The sequence below is a fragment of the Emys orbicularis genome, chromosome 1 (genome assembly GCF_028017835.1).
Source record: "Emys orbicularis isolate rEmyOrb1 chromosome 1, rEmyOrb1.hap1, whole genome shotgun sequence".
Classification (NCBI taxonomy): domain Eukaryota; kingdom Metazoa; phylum Chordata; order Testudines; family Emydidae; genus Emys; species Emys orbicularis.
The window spans coordinates 326,827,304-326,847,420 of record NC_088683.1 but is presented as its reverse complement, the minus strand read 5'-3'; the positions used below and the strand labels follow the sequence as shown (position 1 = coordinate 326,847,420).

Here is a 20,117-nt window from a genome sequence, read left to right as displayed (position 1 = left end):
GTTCAGCTTCTCTGTACACAAACTGAAAAGTCACTGGTTACCCTGCTCACTCAGGAACCTAGCTTTCAAAGCCTCCCGGATGCACAGCGCGTCCCGCTGGGCTCTTCTAATCGCCCGGCTGTCTGGCTGGGCGTAATCAGAAGCCAGGCTACTTGCCTCAACCTCCCACCCCGCCATAAAGGTCTCCCCCTTGCTCTCACAGAGATTGTGGAGCACACAGCAAGCTGCAATAACAATGGGGATATTGGTTTCGCTGAGATCACAGCGAGTCAGTAAGCTTCTCCATCTCCCCTTGAGACGTTCAAAAGCACACTCCACCACCATTCTGCACTTGCTCAGCCGGTAGTTGAAGAGTTCTTTTTCAGTGTCCAGGGCGCCAGTATAGGGCTTCATGAGCCAGGGCATTAGCGGGTAGGCTAGGTCCCCGAGGATGACTATAGGCATCTCCACATCCCCAAGAGTTATTTTGTGGTCCGGGAAGTAAATACCTTCCTGCAGCCGTCTAAACAGACCAGAGTTCCTGAAAACACGAGCGTCATGAACCTTGCCCGGCCATCCGACGTTGATGTTTGTAAAACGTCCCCTATGGTCCACCAGTGCTTGCAGCACCATTGAAAAGTAGCCCTTTCGGTTGATGTACTGGCTGGCCTGCTGGTCCGGTCCCAGGATAGGGATGTGAGTTCCATCTATAGCCCCACCGCAGTTTGGGAATCCCATCGCGGCGAAGCCATCTATGATGGCCTGCGCGTTTCCCAGGGTCACTACCTTTGAGAGCAGTACCTCAACGATTGCGTTGGCTACTTGCATCACAACAACCCCCACGGTAGATTTGCCCACGCCAAAGTGGTTCGCGACTGACCGGTAGCTGTCTGGCGTTGCAAGCTTCCAGATGGCTATGGCCACTCGCTTCTGGACAGTCAGGGCTGCTCGCATCCGGGTGTCATTGTGCTTCAGGGCAGGGGACAGCAACTCACAAAGTTCCAGGAAAGTCCCCTTCCGCATGCGAAAGTTTCGCAGCCACTGGGATTCATCCCAGACCTGCAGCACTATGCGGTCCCACCAGTCCGTGCTTGTTTCCCGGGCCCAGAATCGCCGTTCCACAACATCCACATGACCCATTGCCACCGTGATGTCCTCGGCGCTGGGTCCCGTGCTTTCTGACAGGTCTGTGCTACTCTCAGACTTCAGGCCCTCACCGCAGTGCCGTAGCCTCCTCGCCTGATTTATCTGCATCTGCCTCTGGGAAAGGTGGATGATAAGCTGCGAGGTGTTGACAACGGCCACAACTGCAGCAATGGTCGCAGCGGGCTCCATGCTCGCAGTGCTGTGGCGTCCGCGCTGTCACTGACCAGAAAAGTGCGCGAACTGATTTCCCGCCGGCGCTTTCAGGGAGGGAGGGCGGGAGTGACGGTTGGATGACGACAGTTACCCAAAACCACCCTCGACACATTTTTTTCCCCAGAAGGCATTGGAGGCTCGACCCAGAATTCCAATGGGACTGCGGGAACTGTGGGATAGCTGCCCACAGTGCACCGCTTCCAATGTCGACGCTTGCCCCGTTAGTGTGGACTCACAAAGTCGAATTACTGTCCTTAGTGTGGACACACACGTTCGACTTTGCAATATCGATTCCACGTATTCGATTTAAGTAAAATCGAACTACTCTCGTAATGTAGACATACCCTTAGGCATTTTTGAAAATTTTACGTCTGATCTCAGCAGCTTCAACTGCCTGACTTGGAACTTCAGGGCAGGAACCCTTCAGCATTGGTACAGTGGGTAGCACATTGTGGGCACTACTGGAAACAAGTAAATAATACAAAATAATGAAAAACAATGTTACTAGTATCTGGTCTGCCAGTTTCTTAATTCCAGGTAGTTCTGCATTATATCTCATTCCTGGAAATCTACCACAGGACTTTCACTAAAAAAAAATAATAATAATGAATGACTCATCAAAAAGAAGAAAATCAACAGCCCTGGTGGCAACACTCCACAGATAAGCATTTGCTTGTGGTAGTCAATATATCAGTTTAAAAAAAAAAAAACCTTGGACACAAAAGGGTAAGACAGCAGACAAAACTAAGTTGTTTCAACTCCACAATATCACAGTCATTTCAGAATAATCTTCACAAACCTTCAGTTTGAAATGTTCCTATCTGAATTATGATATGATCACAGAACAGTTTTAATTCAGAAAAACTGATTGCTTTTTCTTGCATTGAACTGCAATATAAATTAGGAAAAATAATTCTTACTGTGTAAGATCAGTGGTGGGCAACCTGCGGCCACACCGCTTCCCACAGCTCCCATTGGCGGGAAATAGTGAATTGCGGCCACTAGGAGCTGCAGGTGGCCGTGCAAATGTAAACAAACTGTCTGGCGACCCGCCAGCAGATTACTGTGATGGGCTGCACATGGCCTGCGGGCCGCAGGTTGTCCACCACTGGTGTAGATCCTAAAGACTGTTCCAGTACACAAGACCAAAATTTTCATAACTGGGTTCATAAAAGTTATGTTCCTGAATCCATATTTAAGCATGTAAGTAGAAGCAGCCTGATTTTCAAAGGGTTGAGCACCTAATATGGATTTAGGACCCTCACTTTAGACCAGGGGCAGGCAAACTTTTTGGCCTTAGGGCCGCATCCGGTTTGGCCTCCCCAAACAGCCAGGCGTGGCCCAGGCCCGCCCCCATCTGACCCCTCCTGCTTCTCGCCCCCTGACAGCCCCCCCGGGACTCCTGCCCCACCAACCCCCCCCTGTTCCCTGTCCCCTGACAGCCCCCGGACCTCCCGCCGCCCCATCCAACCCCCCCCTTCTTCGCTGCCCCCCCCACCGCTGCCCCCATTCAACACTCCTGTTCCCCACTCTCTGACCTCCCCGACCCCATCCACACCCCCACCTCCTGACCACCACCCCGAACTCCCCTGCCCTCTATCCAACCCCACCTGCTCCCTGCCCCCTTACCGCACTGCCCCAGGAGCTCGCAGTCCCGCCGCCCAGAGCATTACGCCGGGGCAAGCTGAGGCTGCAGGGGAGGGGGAACAGCAGGGGAAGGGCCGGGGGCTAGCCTCCTGGGGAAGGAGCTCAAGAGCCGGGCAGGAGGGTCCCGCAGGCCGTAGTTTGCCCACCTCTGCTTTAGACATTCAGGTATGAACATTTTGGCCAGAGTGGATCCCCTCCTACCACCATTTCTTCCTCTCTTTGGAGGAGAGGATGTTTCAGACACACAGCTTAAAAAGAAATTAAATGACACTCAGGGACAAATTTTAAAACTGGCTGACTAAACTGTATGTGTAATCAGAGCTTTTGCACTTCAGTTAGGCACAAATTCTCTGTGTAGGAAGCAACTGAACAGGGTGGAAAGTAATTGAACAGGAAGAGCCCTGGAACAAAAGGTTTACCTGAGAATACAACAGGAGAATATTTCTTGCCTTGCTTCAATACAGAAATTATTGGTGACAAGGCACAGAATCATCTCAATAATTTTGCCAGCTGGATCATAAATTGTTTTAGTGATTTCCAATGAAATTTTTTTTTATTAATTTATTGGTGAAACTCACTCCCCTGCAGAACATCAGATCAAAATCTACACACCACTCACTCCCCACCACCTAAATCCTCAAAATAGAGATTACGTGTCACTACACAGGGATATTTCCTCAAAGCAAGCAGCTATCTTAGTTCTGGTCTACACTACAGACCTATATTGGTATAACTACATTGTTCAGCAGTGTGAAAAATCCACACCCCGAGCAACACAGTTATACCAACCTAACCCCGGCTATAGACAGTGCTATGTTGATAGGAGGCTTCTCCCACAGACATAGCTACCGCCTCTCGGGGAGGCGGATTAACTAAGGGTTGTCTACACTACCACTTAAATCGATGTAATTTACATTGCTCAGGGGTGTGAAAAAGCCACCCCTGAGCAACGCTTGTTACATCAACCTAAGCGCTGTCCACACTGGCGCTATCTCGGTGGGGGATGCTTTCCCGTCGACATAGCTTCCACCTCTTGTTGAGATGGAGTAATATGCCTATGGGAGAGTGCTCTCCCATCAGCATAGCTTGTCTTCACCAGACGCGGTACAGCTGCACTGATGTACTAGCACAATAGTGTAGACTAGCCCTAAGGGACAGCAGAGCTCTCTCTTGTGGTTGTCATAGGCTGTCTTCATTAAAGTGCTACAGTGGTGCAGCTGCATCAGTACAACATTTTAAGTGCAGACTTGCCATTAAAAGAGAGTGAGTGTGAAGTGGTAAGTAATTGGTAAATTTAGGACTACATGATACCTTTAAAATACAGTCCAGGACAAAGGTGTAGTACTTTAATGGCACGATCACCCTTCAAGCTTCCCAGGGTGCAGGCTGTACTGCCTGCTCCTTGTCTGGGGAAGATCACAGGAGCAATCCTGGACCCTTGCTGGGCGAGATTCTGTGGGCCCTACTTACTGCAGAAAGTCAGATTTGATTATCATAATGGTCCCTTCTGGCCTTAAAAATCTATTAATCAAAAAGCCCTCCCCTAGGCTCCTGCACGAGGGACTGAGCGCACCCCACGGACACCCTCATCTGGAATAACAATGTGTGACCCCAAGAGTTGCAGCGCCCTGCCTGAGCTGAGATGTGGGGTCCACGGGAGGCCCCGCTCCCGCTGCGCTGCAGGGAGCCTCCCCCAAGCGAAACAGATCCGGATCCTGGCGCCAATATGCCACGGACGCAGATCTGGGCATGCGGGGCGCCCCCAGGTCCCAGCAGGGGCTTGGGGAGAGGCGCCATCCCAGGGAGCCGGGGGCCGCTGTGCGCGCAGCTGCGCACCCAAGAGGCGACCGATCGCAGCGCGCCTCACAGCCTCCGCCGGGCTCAGGATGGGGGCAGGACGCGGGCCCCCGGCCACCTCCGAGAGGGGGCGGGCCTCAACCCGCCCCGCCAAGCCCGGGCCCCGCCCGCTCACCGTGCTCTGGCCCGTCAGCCGGCTGCGCTGCTGCTTGGCATCGAAGGCGGCTCCCACCGGGGACCAGCTGGTGCTGACCCGCCTCCTGCCGCCGCCCCCTGCCCAGCCCCGCACCGCGAGGCGCAGGGCTGCCGGCAGCGCCCGCCTGCACCCGGACAGCATGGCGGGAGGAGCAGGAGCCCGGGCCGGGCTCGCGCCGTCAGCGCCGGGAGTCGCCTCCCAGTTCCGGCTACTGCTGAGGGCCGCGACCCCGGCACGTCCCTCCCTGCGCGAGGAGGAGCCGGCGGGGCGGGGCGTGAGCCGGCGCAGTGAGGGCTCGGAGGTATGGCCGGGGCCTTGGCGGGTCCCGCTCCTGGGAACAGCATGTCGCTGTGTGTTTTAGTGATTCCTTTGGCCTCCCCTGCTCACCGCCTCTATGAAAAATAAGCCAGCCTCTGCCCTGGGGCTGACACACGAATTCCCTGGCAGCCTTTGCCTAAGGCTCTGACTGCCCAGCTGATCCCTGGTCTACACCTGAAACTTAGATCGACCTTGCTCAGGGGGTTGAAAAATGTTACCCCTTGGGGCTTGTCTACCCTACCATGTGGGGTCAATCTAAGATACGCAACTTCAGCTACGTGAATAGCGTAGCTGAAGTCGATGTACTTAGATCTACTTACTGCGGTAAGTCGACAGCCGACGCTCTCCCGTCGACTCCGCTTGCACTTCTCGTTATGGTGGAGTACGGGAGTTGATGGGAGAGCATTCAGTGGTTGATTTATCACATCTAATTGACCCCCACCGGATTGATCGCCTCCTGCCGATCTGGTGGGTCGGTGTGTAACAAGGGCGATGCAAGTGAGGCACTTGCCTCAGGCGCGCAAAGCGGAGGGGCATAGCTCTACCGCCCAAGCCGGGGGGGGGAGAGCTGTGTTCGGCGGCAGCTCTACCGCCGCCGCTTCATTCTTTCTTCGACTGAGGGACCCGCGGCCAAATTAACGCAGAAGAATGAATGAAGTGGCGGTGGCAATTCGGTGGCAGGTCCTTCCCTCCGAGAGGGACTGCGGGACCCGCCGCAGAATTGACGCCAAAGAGCCTGGAGCCGGCTCTTGCCTCGGGCGCAAAAATTCCTTGTTACGGCTCTGTGGTGGGTAGTGTAGACAAGCTCTTGGTATTATAGTCAGGTCGACCCCAGTGTAGATGCGGAAGGATTCTTGCTCTAATAAATTTGTTAGTCTCTAAGGTGCCACAAGTACTCCTGTTATTTCTGTCAACCTAGCTACTGCCTCTCAGAGAAGCGAAATGCAGCAACAGAAAGCCCCCTTGCGTTGATGTAGGAAGCATCTACACCACAGCGCTACAGTGGCATAGCTGAAGGGCCATAGGTGCACTCCTGTAGTGGCTGTAGTGTAGACATACCCCGAGTTACATGGGGTTTAATCTGGCTGAGCGTGTTTCTTCCTCAGGCCGCTTAGCTGAGCCACACAGGGAACAGTTGGGTTAAAATGTGCTTTGCAAACTGTCCTTGGCCGGCTGCCACTTTCCAGTCTTGAGAGCAGATTTCGAAGAACGGTTTCAGACTAGCATCATTCAGCCCATGCTGGCAGCAACCAAGAGACACTGGCTAGAATGGTCATTTAAATCTATTTTTAAGAAGCATTTCCTAGCGGGCTCTTTTCTGTGGCATAGACTTGGCTTCCAACCAAACTCAGATACCGCTCAGTTACCCTTTACTTTAAATCCAAATCAGTCTTTGCTCCACATCCATTTTATGGTATCTTTTTCATTACAGTACAATATTGATATCAGAAATGTAGATGCAGGAAACTGCGTTTATAGACATTTTTCCTAAAGGAAAGAATTTCACTTTATCTAGTTTCTGGTGCTATTTTTCACCTCTATTATTTTAGATGTATGTTCCACATTTGGGCCTTAACAATTTAAGAGAGCTGCTCTCTCATCATATTTTTATTTCCTTGATTCTGTAGCAATATTAGATGTTGGCTAAAAATTGGACCTTATTGTTTTTCATTGCATTTGTGCAAGAGTGCAAATGTATCATAATGCATGATGTATCCCCACCCCCACAGACCTGTTTTGTTTTCTTTTGGAGGTAGTATAATAAAGTTTACCAGAATCATAGAAATTAAAGATGGGCACTTTAGAAAATAATACACTGATCAATCATTTGTCCAGTGTCTCTGTCTCAGAGTTGATGAAGAAGATTATGTTTCATTTTACTGGAGGATTCGTTCTGCACCTGTTAATTTTTAAGTACAGTAACTCTGTACTTTGTTTTTGCACCTGTTATTTAACATTTACCAGTGTGAATGAAACCTTTAACCCCTAGTGTTATATGTGTCCGTGTCAGACTCTGACCTCCCTCCAGCTAATCATGGCCAAAGAACCATGTTTAAAAGCCATATGTAAACATTCAAACTCATTTGCAGCAAAGCTGGTTTATGATAAATACCTACAAGAGATCTGCAGGGCTATGGCATTAGTTCCTGGAAATTCCTGAGAATGACTGCAGCACTGAGGTTCTGCCATGACACTGCAGTCTTGACCCATTTTTAGGTTCAGGCTAGAATAGTTAGATATCATGAGTCAGCCTCAAATTAGAAGGGGCACAGAGAATATAAAACAGCTCAAAATATGAAAAAAAAAGAAACACTGAACAAGGAATATTGTCTCCATGTTGCCAACTCTTGCAATTTTATTGCTAGTCTTGTGATATTTGGTGTTTTTCTAAAGCCCCTGTTTGGAATCAAGAGATTTCATGAGAAACTCTGCTTTCATTATTTTTTTAAATTAATTGTCTAGCCCTTTTGGTGGCAGAGAAGAGTTTGAAAATGTAAAGCAAGTTGCACCCTAAAAGGCACAGAAACCAGAAGGAAAAGAAAAAGAACCCCACATTTATTCTTTTTTTAAAATCTCATAATTTTTAAAACCAATTTCATGATTGTTGGGGTCTCATTTATGATCCTTGCTTGAACATTTGAGTTTGGCAATACAGATGAAACAGTAAAAATTAAAAACATGAAATGCCAGTGGGAAGCTAGAGGAACAAAAATTGTCTGATGTGAGGATATGGGGAAGAGAAAGTGATACCATAGTGAGAGGTGCTATATAAAAGCTTAAATAGAAGGCATCCTTAAGGGAACCTACATGTGCAATTTCAAGTATGGCTAATACAATATTTTAAATACTTACTGTAAGATTTTCACCTAGGCTTTGAGTGAATCAAGTTATTTTTGTTCTGCCTTCTTTTAAGGTGCATTTTTCCCTCTTGGCTTGTGCACCTTTCTGTATATCAGCAGCAAGTTAACTGTTCACCAAACGTATAAGTAGGGCCCTACCAAATTCATGATCCATTTTGGTCAATTTCACGGTCATAGGATTTTAAAAATTGCAAATTTCATGATTTCAGATATGTTAATCTGAAATTTCATGGTGTTCAATTGTAGGGGTCCTGACCCAAAAAGGAGTTGTGGGGGGTTGCGGTACTGCTACCCTTACTTGTGCGTTGCTGCTGATGGTGGCAGTGCCTTCAGATCTGGGCGGCCGGAGAACAATGGCTGCTGGCCAGGAGCCCAGCTCTGAAGACAGAGCCACCGCCAGCAGCAGCGCATATGTAAGGATGGCATGGTATGGTATTGCCACCCTTACTTCTGCACTGCTGCCTTCACAGCTGGCAGGGCGCCCTCTTCATAGCTGGACGCCCAGTCAAAAGCCACCGTTCTCTAGCCGCCCAGCTCTGAAGGCAGTGCAGAAGTAAGGATGGCAATACCACGACCCCTGAAATAACCTTGCGACCCCTCTGCAACTCCCTTTTGGGTCAGAATCCCCAATTTGAGAAACGGATTTCACGGTCCGTGTCGCGTTTTTCCATGGCTGTGCATTTGTTAGGTCCCTATGTATAAGCAGACAAGCACTGGGCCCAATCCTGCAGGCATTTACTTATGTGAGTAGCCATTACCTATGCAAAGAGACTCATTGAAATCAATGACAGTTGGGACTGTTTGCGTAAAGATAACTTACATAAATTAGGATTGATAGATCGCAATCAAAATCTAATTTTTTTACTTTATGTATTTAAAAAACAAAACTCAACAGTAATAGGTTAGAACAGTCTAATAAATAAACTCCAAAGTGTCTGGGACAGAGGAGTTTATGATCAACTCTTCAGAGTGTGACTGTGTCTCTAGAGATGAGCTAAGATTAAAATTTAATAATGAAAATAAAAAACAAAGCCAATTATGAATAGCTACTGTAACTAAAAGAGTGTATAACACTATTAAGATTGATCTATGTAGGATTACAGAAGAATTCTAAACTAACAAGCGATGAAGCTTGATGCAGTATCATTTGCCCACTAGAGTATTGGTTCAGGACAAAACATCAGCAGGAGGATTTGTTGTCCCTGCTTCCCACTGAGTAGCTGCGCTCAAGGTTCCGGAGGAATTGGTGATTCCTGCCTGGGAGCAAGAGGTCACAGAAGTGGTGGTGAGGTACCCAAAAGCTTTCGCAAAGTACAAGCTACAGTGCAATAAGATCAGTGCAGAGGTAGTGGTGCTGGGTTCTGATCTGAAGCCCCAGAAGCAATACAGATATGCCAAGAATGCTAAGGAAGGGATCAAAGAGACCATTGATGCCCTTCTGGAACAAGAAGTATTGGTGGAACCTGTTAGTCCGTGAAATTCACCAATATGGCTTGTGCTAAAAGCTGACAAGAAGACCTGGAGGCTCACAGTGGACTATCGAGAGCTTAACAAGGTAGCTCCCCAGATGGTGCCAGTGATGGCGAAGTTTCAGGAGGTTATGGTGGCAATTTCAGCAGGTGCCAAGTGGTTCACTGTATTGGATTTATATAGAGAACTATACCATCTTTAGAACGAAAGGTGACCTTGTTATGGCTGTCAGGAAGAGTGACACTGTGGGAGCTCCAATATTAGTGATACCTGTGTGTTTAAGAAAAGAACTTGTTGCTTTGGCTCATAGCAGGGGCATTTTGGTATAGAGAAGACAGTCAATAGAATGTTGACTGTGGGGTGGTGGCCTGGTTATGTAAGGGATGTTGAGCATCACATCCACAACTGTCTACCCTGTGCAGAGAACAACCCGGTGATAGCAAGGTAGTGAAGGGACACTTGCTGCACCAGCCCATAGTAGGTCCATGGTCTAGGTTGCAAATCGATTTTATAGGCCTGTTGCCTCAGGCCGGGTGAGGTAACAACTGTCTGGTGGTGATAGATGCTTTCTCAAAGTGGGTGGAGGCATACCCAATGAGGAACAACACAGCCAGTACCATGGCCAAGGTGCTGCTGGAGCAGACCTTTTCCAGGTTTGATCTACCTGATGTAATCGATTCAGATTAGGGCAGAGGTTTCATATTGCAGGTCACCCTCAAAGTTTGGGTTTAGTAAAACAAACCAATAGAACCCTAATGACTGCATTGAGGAAGATAGTGAAAGAATCAGGTAAAGATTGGGATAGAAAGCTCCCACAGATTCTCATGGCACAAAGGTCAATGGTAACTTCGCACAGCTTTACACCTCTCGAGGTCCTGACAGGTAGACTCATGAAGATCCCAGAGCAGTGGTGGCTAGGTGGAATGCTACCTGAGGATTATCAACCATGGGTTCTGACGGATCAGTTCATGAGTGAGTTGTTGGATTCCATCAGTAAGATCCAGAGACAGGTTGTGATTAACCTGAAAGTGAATAGAAAGCTAATGGACAAACACCTGGGGAACACTTTGAAGGTAACTGAGTGGAACATCGGGGACAGAGTGCTGTATAGGTTTTACTCAGAGAAAAAACATGTATTGAGCCCCAGGTGGCTGGCCCCCGTTGTTATTGTTAATAAAGAAAGTCCCACCGTTTACCAGGTTGAAATTAAAGGGAAAAAGAAGCAGGTCTTAAAGTGGTTTCACTCTTCCCAGTTGAAGAGCTGGAAGGGCCAATAAACATGTAGAGGAAAGAAGAGGTGAGCTCTGTCAGTACTACTTGCCCAGGGGGAAAGCAGAGGCTTCTATGGTGTGAGTCCCAGTAAGCTCTATCAGTGCTAAATATAGTAACCCATCCATTTTCTTTCTTTGTTTTCTAGGTGCCTCAGAAAAATGCTCTGCTGTATTTGTTTATGTCTATGGCCCTGCATTTTGGAAATGCAGTGATTGTTAACACTGGTGACCATTTTGTAATCAAAGGAATGTCTCTTCAACTTAAGGGCACCATAGCAATATACGCATATGAACTACTGAGCAATTGTTATGTGGTCTGGGAAGACAAGTCCAGTGGAAGGACTATGACTGCCTTCACGGTAGACAACTGAGAGTCAAATGTAACCCTATAAGATGTTAATGGGGACACGCTTACATCTGTGTATAGATTGGATGTTGGATGCAAGTGAGTGATTAGTGATACCTTTCTCACCGGCTGCACTCTGCAAGTGGCAGCAGACAGTGCTTCCCTTTGTTCATATGTGGAAACAAATGTGAATAGTTGGATGAAAGTTGGGGTACACACTATTGATATTGTAAGCAATGTCCAATATCAAATAAGAGACGTAGAGATTAATTTGTATACCTCTGTTCAAATGTTTACTAGACACATGCAGTGTATCAACTTCACAAACGTTAGATACTTTGGTTCGCAGAATAAGAACAAATTTTGTGACTATGGAAATGTTACATTCAGTGTTAGGTGCACAGGTAGCATCGATGTAGACGTAAATGTAAATGATACAGGTAAATGGGTTTTCACGGGCCCGTATGGTGTCAGGAAGGTCAAGGAAGTTATTGTTGTTCCTAGACCATATAAAAGTTATTTTGGGCCCATGGTGGTTAAGAGGGATGTAAAAAGACTACTGCTGATCAACTCTCGTTACTCCCTGAAAAAAATTATAATGCCACTTCAGTTAGTTATCTCTGCGGTACAGTATAGGTGTGTACTGTATGTAATGCCATTCCCAGTGGGATGGTGCTCCTGGCTGGAAAGCGTCACGATGAGGAACTCTAGACTGAGCAAAAGAGACATCCTGGCTATGATCCTAGGAGGGGTGGGCACTGGCCTAGGTGTTCTTAACACTATAGATAAGGAAATCTTGGCTAGCAAGAGAGGGGCTGTAGGCGCAGATATAGCTTCCCTATCACATCCACTGACAGCATCCCTACATCAATTGAGTGTGATGCAATATAGAATTGCTAGTGTCATGCCAGGATGGTTAAGGCTCCAGAAGCAGGATCATCTGAATATTATAACTGCTTTAGATGTCCTGCAGACCAGTGTGTCCATGGCTCTGTCCTGTATTCAGTCTCAGGACTGGATATTCACAGTAGCAAAAGATCTAATCAGAGATGGGTTTAGTGGAGTTCTGCCAATAGAGTTGAGGGAAGACCTCTGGAGAAACCTCACCAACTCCTTTGAACAAGATCACCAAGAATGGTGGAGGTTAATGAATTTCTCTTACAGAAATGAGATTAATACAGTTATTGCATTTGTCCTCACTATTGAACAGGCCCAGAGGGAATGGATTTACCCTTTGGTTCCACTGGGACTTAATGTCAATCAGTCCGTCCTTATGCCAGTAGAGTTGAACAGGTGTGTGCACGAGAAAGAGGGTACCTACAGGAGTGTTAACTTGAACTCCTGTGTAGAGGAGTATGATATAGGTTTATACCTGTGGCTCAGGGTAATTGATATGTCTCATATGTTTAGATCCTAAAGAGGGTAAATGCCACTACAGACTAAGTGCCAGTGATTACAACCGATCTGTTATCGTATTTGTGGATGCAAAATGCATCTGCATTAGAAGTTGGCGTCCAAAGTTTGTGGTAAATGATTTCTATGAGGTATATCACAATCCCTATGTTAACCTGTGCTCTGTACTATCTGTACAGGGATGTGATATTGATTTAGTTCTGAACAATGTGTCAATGCAAACTATTACCATGCATTATGTGCTATATGACCATGTAACACCAGTACACTTGGGTGCAAATCTTTCTCTGCTCAGAGAGATCGTATGTCATCCTCAGCTTAGACAGCAGTTAAAGCAGCTGGAGAAAGATGGGAAGGAAGTGATGCTTACAGTGCATCACTCTTCCAAGCAGATAGAATAGATTCTGAAACGAGTTGCCTCAGAATCTGGGTTTAGTCACTGGTGGAAGGACTGTTTAGTGGGGCAGTTAATCTGAATTAAATATGGAATATCTTGTTGCATCCGATAGTAACCGTATTGATCGTTCAGATTCTAATGATAATAGGAATGGTGGTATTGGTTTGTTGGGCCAGAAAAAGAATTTAAAAGGTTACCAATATTAAACAAAGGTTAATGTCAGGGTAATGATGAAAGGTAAGGTGCCTTTCAATCATCAACAACTGTGATAAAAACTAACCAAGGGTTTAAATCCAGGTAACGTTTGGGGTTCACTGGACAATGGACAGAACCTTATACAGGTATAGTATTGTGGTGACTCATAGTTTGTGTTACTGCACATGGCCAACAAAGAGGGGAACTGTAAACAATGAATCACCATTTTAGTTATTCTTACCCTCCTATGTCCTCCATCTTGGATGGGATTCTTGTTGTCCCTTAGTTCCAATTTGGCGCCCTTTTTCCAAGCACTTGTCCCTGATTGGACAGTCACAGCTTTGTTGGTGTTTGAAATCTTTTAGGTGGTTTGTGTAAGTAACGGATACTGCAATCTGCCTGGATACTGCTGGCAAATCTGCCCAGTAACCAGAAAAAGTGGGAAAGGACATGTGATCAGTGTGAAAATCTATATAAGGACTTGACACAGAGAGACTGGTTGTTGTCCATCCTAGTGGCAGCCTGTGTCTAAGTCTCATCGGGGGGAAAGCAAGGCTAGCTTGTTAGTACTATAGGACTTGGGGAAAGCAGGGTTAGCTCTGTTAGTACTGAAGGAGGTCTGAGAAGGAGAAGACAGAAGACCCGTGTCACTTACCATTGTTCCTGATGTCCTTGTCGGAGGTGTTCCTGAGCAGTGGTTCCTGGGTTCCTGGCAACACTTCCTGGTCGGAGAGTCTAGGGTTCTTGGTCGGTCCGGTGTCCTCACCTTGGTTCCTGCACGGATACAGTATTGTGTTTATGACCTTTATATATTTGTTGTCCACTCTTGTTTAGGGGTTTGGGTTCAGGTTTCATGCCTCTGTTGTGTTAAACCTATTAAGTGGTTTATTAATAAAATCCCTTTTCTATTTAAGTATACCTTTGTGATCGTTTTCACTGCTGGGAAGGTTGGTGGAGGTGGGAGGCTGACAGTGATAGATGCTGGGGGAGGGAGGGTGTTCCTAAACTGGGAGGGTCTGATTGTTTTGGATTCCTAACTGCCCAGGCAGTTCAGGAGGAGTAAAGTGTGACTTCCTGAGGAAACTACAATCCATCGGTGATCTTCCAGAAAACACCATCCTGGCCACTATGGATGTAGAAGCCCTCTACACCAATATTCCACACAAAGATGGACTACAGGCTATCAGGAACAGTATCCCCAATAATGTCACAGCTAACCTGGTGGCTGAACTTTGTGACTTTGTCCTCACCCACAACTATTTCACATTTGGGGACAATATATACCTTCAAGTCAGCGGCACTGCTATGGGTACCCGCATGGCCCCACAGTATGCCAACATTTTTATGGCTGACTTAGAACAACGCTTCCTTAGCTCTCATCCCCTAACGCCCCTACTCTACTTGCGCTACATTGATGACATCTTCATCATCTGGACCCATGGAAAAGAAGCCCTTGAGGAATTCCACCATGATTTCAATAATTTCCATCCCACCATCAACCTCAGCCTAGATCAATCCACACAAGAGGTCCATTTCCTGGACACTACTGTGTTAATAAGCGATGGTCACAAACACCACCCTATACCGGAAACCTACTGACCACTATACTTACCTACATGCCTCCAGCTTCCATCCAGGACACACCACACGATCCATTGTCTACAGCCAAGCTCTAAGATACAACTGCATTTGCTCCAATCCCTCAGACAGAGACAAGCACCTACAAGATCTCTATCAAGCATTCTTAAAACTACAATACCCACCTGCTGAAGTGAAAAAACAGATTGACAGAGCCAGACGAGTACCCAGAAGTCACCTCCTACAAGACAGGCCCAACAAAGAAAATAACAGAACACCACTAGCTGTCACCTTCAGCCCCCAACTAAAATCTCTCCAGTGCATCATCAAAGATCTACAACCTATCCTGAAAGATGATCCCTCACTCTCACAGATCTTGGGAGACAGACCTGTCCTCGCTTACAGACAACCCCCCAACCTAAAGCAAATACTCACCAGCAACCACACATCACTGAACAAAAACACTGACCCAGGAACCTAACCTTGCAACAAAGCCCGATGCCAACTCTGTCCACATATCTATTCAAGTGACATCATCATAGGACCTAATTACATCAGCCATACCATCGGGCTCGTTCACCTGCACATCTACCAATGTGATATATGCCATCATGTGCCAGCAATGCCCCTCTGCCATGTACATTGGCCAAACCGGACAGTCTCTACGCAAAAGAATTAATGGACACAAATCTGACATCAGGAATCATAATACTCAAAAACCAGTGGGAGAACACTTTAACCTGTCTGGTCATTCAATGACAGACCTGTGGGTGGCTATTTTACAACAGAAAAGCTTCAAAAACAGACTCCAACGAGAGACTGCTGAGCTGGAATTGATATGCAAACTAGATACAATCAACTTAGGCTTGAATAAGGACTGGGAATGGCTGAGCCATTACAAACATTGAATCTATCTCCCCTTGTAAGTATTCTCACACTTCTTATCAAACTGTCTGTACTGGGCTATCTTGATTATCACGTCAAAAGTTTTTTTCTCTTACTTAATTGGCCTCTCAGAGTTGGTAAGACAACTCCCATCTGTTCATGCTCTCTGTATGTGTATATATATCTCCTCAATATATGTTCCATTCTATGCATCCGAAAAAGTGGGCTGTAGCCCACGAAAGCTTATGCTCTAATAAATTTGTTAGTCTCTAAGGTGCCACAAGTACTCCTGTTCTATTCTCTGCCCACACATTCTTTTTTACCCTATGACTTTCAGAGTAAGGGAATTGGCTCATGATAGGCTTGAGACTTCCATTCAGGAGGACTACATATAGCACTTGGTTGTTCTGTGTTTGTACAGTGGCTAGCACAATGGTGCCCTGATCAGTGATTGGGCTCTCTATATGTTACCTTAATACAAATAATACATTATTATTTCTTCCTGCATGTACCCTCCTTTTACACTTGCAATGAAGCACAGCAGTCTTGAACAGCCTCCTGTTTATTGCACAAGGACTTCCAGGATCAGGGTCTCAGTGCTCAGCCTTACTTGTTCACGTCTAGCCTCTGCACATACTGTACTTGCTCCCTGCCCAGTACATTATGGGCCTGATTCAAAGCCCACTGAAGGTCATAGGATGTTTTCCATTGACTTAAGGAGCTTTGGATCAGACTATTTTTTTTAAGCATCAACTTATTTTCATTTAAAACTAAGTCAAGTCATGACAAGGGGCTTGGCCAGTGGTGTCATAACAACAACTGTCCTGTTAGGCAGAGTATACAGATCTCAGGCAAACATTCAGACTCCTGTTCCATGGGCTTAGTAAACCTCAACTCTGTAACTATTCCATGATGGGCAAATGTTGAAACAATCTTTACCATAATCTCAAGGGAGCTCATGAAATGGTGGGATAGCAAATGATGAGCGATCAGCCCAGGAATGATTAAAGGAAAAAGAGGCTGTCCTGTATTAAAAGGATGGATGTGATCATACATGAGCCAAGGTAACTATCCTCTCCTCCTTCACTATTCAGTGGGGCTTGAGAGCACTTATTTCAAAGTATAATATTGTAGATAATGGGCCCAGTCCAGTTCCTACTGCAGTCAGTGGCAAAATTCCCATTGGCTTCAAAAGGAAACAAGACTAACTCTAATGTCTGCAAATGCAAATATAGATTTGCAATATACAGTATAGAGAGTGATACAGTCACCACAAATCAGTTTGGACAGTTACAGCAGAGTGGTAACCATTAAAAAGTCAACAATTGCCAAGAGACTCCATACAGTCATCACAGTTATTTTAAGAATAAGAAAACAAACCTGTGGTATTTGAGATACCACAACATAGTAAATGTTGGTAAATGGTGGGTTTTTAAAGGCAACTGCACTAATAGATGGGAATTTACTGGAAAGAAAAGAGTATTTTTGCCCTCTATTTTCACTTTTCAACCCCTCTTTGATTTCCTGGAGCCCCATTGTATGATAAAACCAGAAGGTAATCAACAGTGATCTGCATTTTAAGAAGCCAATGACAAGCTTCTTTTGTATAAAGAACAGGAGTACTTGTGGCACCTTAGAGACTAACAAATTTATTAGAGCATAAGCTTTCGTGGGCTACAACCCACTTCTTCGGATGCATCCGAAGAAGTGGGTTGTAGCCCACGAAAGCTTATGCTCTAATAAATTTGTTAGTCTCTAAGGTGCCACAAGTACTCCTGTTCTTTTTACGGATACAGACTAACACGGCTGCTACTCTGAAACCTTCTTTTGTATGTAGATTTTAGATGAATATTTTGTATTCTGCCATAGTTGGTACATTGAAAGAATAGGGGCATGGTGGAAGGTGCTTATCCGGGAACTATAAAACATTTCATAGGTGTGAGTACTCAAGATGATAAATTAGTCATTCTCCAAATTAGTTCAGTTCCAGTCCTCCCGTGCCAGTTAGAGCAAATTAGATTTGATTCTGCAGAATACATTTTCTTTTGATGTTGATAATTTTCTGATAAATAAGGAGACGCTGGGTTTTGTTATGTAGTCAACAGCCCAATCCAGAACAACCTGGCACTTCTGGAGATCCCATGTGGTGACACTGGGGCCCAGATCCACAAAGGAACTTAGGCGTTGTAACACTGAGGGTTTGTCTACACTGGCACTTCGTCGGCAAAACTTTTGTCATTCAGGGGTGTTAAAAGAAACACCCCGAATGACAAAAGTTTTACTGAGGAAAAGCGCCGGTGTGAACAGCGCTTTGTCAGCAGGAGCTCTCTGACAAACAGTAGCTACACTGCGTGCCTTTTAGCAGCACGGCTGTAGCAGCACAGCCGTGTCGCTAAAAGCCTCGTAGTGTAGCCATAGCTTGAGCGTCCTGGCATCTAACTTTTAGGTGCCTAGAAAATGATAACACCACTGCAACCCACAAAGCCTGAGATAGGTGTCTAGGCTACCTATACAATGAATGGGAAGAGATAGCACCTGAGACTGCAATCCACATAGCCAGCATGCTAGGCAAGGAACTGCCCAAGCTAGCCAATGGGACATGCCGACCAGAGGGGGAGTTCTAAGCCCCACCCTCTCCTGGAGATAGGTAGCTGAACACCTTTCTTCCCCTGGCTGAAAGCAGAGCTAGGTGCCCATGTCATGTGTGGGGCCCAAAACAAAATGGTGGGAGGAGGAGCCATTCCCATATAACCTTCAGCTTAGTGGACTGGGTACTCATTCAGGATGTGGAAGACCCCAAGTTCAAGTTACCCCTCCTCCTGAGAGGGAGAAGGGATTTGATTAGGGATCTGCCACCTCTCAGCTGAGTGCTCTAGGCTATAGAGTCATTCTAACTCTTTCACTGGCCCAATTAATATTTAATTAGTCAATTATAATTAAAGGTGAACAACTTCAATAGGAGAGACTGAGGGAGACCTACATCAGAATATTCCATAGTCCAACGGTTAGAGCATCACCTGAGAGGTGGCAAATCCCTGTTCAAATCCCTTCTCCCCCTCAGGAGGAAGGGAGAGTTAAACAGGGAGTCTTCCATATCCTGGGTGAGGACCCTAACCGCTGAGCAATAGATTATAAGGGGGCTTCTCCTGCTCCCCTCCATCCCGGCCTGCCAAATACACAAACCAGATGGGCTGCTACTTGGGCAGCCAAATGCCTACCCGTCCTGGTGTGTGAATTGTTCTTGGGCTTAGGCAGGAGATAGGCGTCCGGCTGCCTATCATGAGGCAGCACCGCGCAAACGCAGGTGCGAGATAAGCATTTAGGCACCTAGAGTGATGCTTCAGTGCACGTTGCCAGAGGCAAAGACTTGGTCACCAAGTGAATATTGTTGCCTATGGAGTTAGGCAGCAGCCAAACAGGAATTTTATGGATCACAGTGGTGCCTAAAAATAGGACTTAGGTGCCTACATACCTTTGTGGATCACACCCTAGGTGCCAAGGCCCGGATCAGGAAAGCAATTAAGCACATGCTTAACGTTAATTTAATGCATTCACTTCCATGGGACTTAAGCACGTGCTTATGTGTTTTCATGAACAGAGAGATTCTTTCCTGTATTGGGGCTCAAAAGCTATGTTAGCCTATCTGAGGTTTAAAGAACTGGGGGAACTATCAGAGGTCAGTCAGCATGCAGATGAGCAAAGAGTTACCTCTGGCTTCAATCTCTTTTATAGCCTGCAAGAACACAATGGGCCTGCTCCTGCTCTCACTTACACAAGTTTTTGACAAGTGTAGCTCCACTGAAGTTACTGGAATACCTGCTGATTTACTCCAATTTACTGAGCTCAGTATCAGGCCCTACACATTTACATTTAAGATGTCAGACAAAGAGAGTTTTCCTGTCATTCCACACACCTTGTCACATTGTGCAAGTGATTTCACATTTTTTTCCTCTGTTTTAAGTTCTTCACTGGGACACACCTGATATTTATGTATTAGTTGGTTTTCAGATTGCAAAATATGGCCTTCTACATTTTCAAACGGTCTTAAAAATGTACGCAAAATAAACTAAAGAATAAAGTCCTTTTTGTGGCCATTTGCTTTTGCTTTTTACAGCTAATCTCTACCCATGAATTACTTTCATTATTAGTTCTTTTCTTGCATTTCTATATACAAAAGCAAGCATCTGGAAGAGAGTCTGAAGTGTGTTTTGAAAGCTGGATTGAAAATGCTAGCTAATATAGCTCTTACTTTAAGTGCTGAGTCATTCAAAACAAGGAAGGTTGCCAACAACCTGATACAATATTAGTCATGTTAACCGCAAAATAGGTAGCTTGGTACCTGTATGCCCTTTGTCATCCTTTGATCTACCTCATCCATCACAGCCAGGTGAGCCATTGTGTCCAG

General features: G+C 46.1%; 1 protein-coding gene across 1 annotated transcript in view; it reads right to left on the bottom strand.

Moving 5' to 3' along the window:
* The window catches only part of MIPEP (mitochondrial intermediate peptidase), a 144,126-nt gene extending 139,007 nt beyond the window's left edge, over nucleotides 1-5,119 (bottom strand). The window contains exon 1 of the mRNA XM_065420314.1: nucleotides 4,958-5,119. Coding sequence (XP_065276386.1) covers nucleotides 4,958-5,119 — 162 coding nt within the window. The remainder of the gene's footprint in view (nucleotides 1-4,957) is intronic.
* Between the last annotated feature and the right edge of the window lie 14,998 nt (nucleotides 5,120-20,117).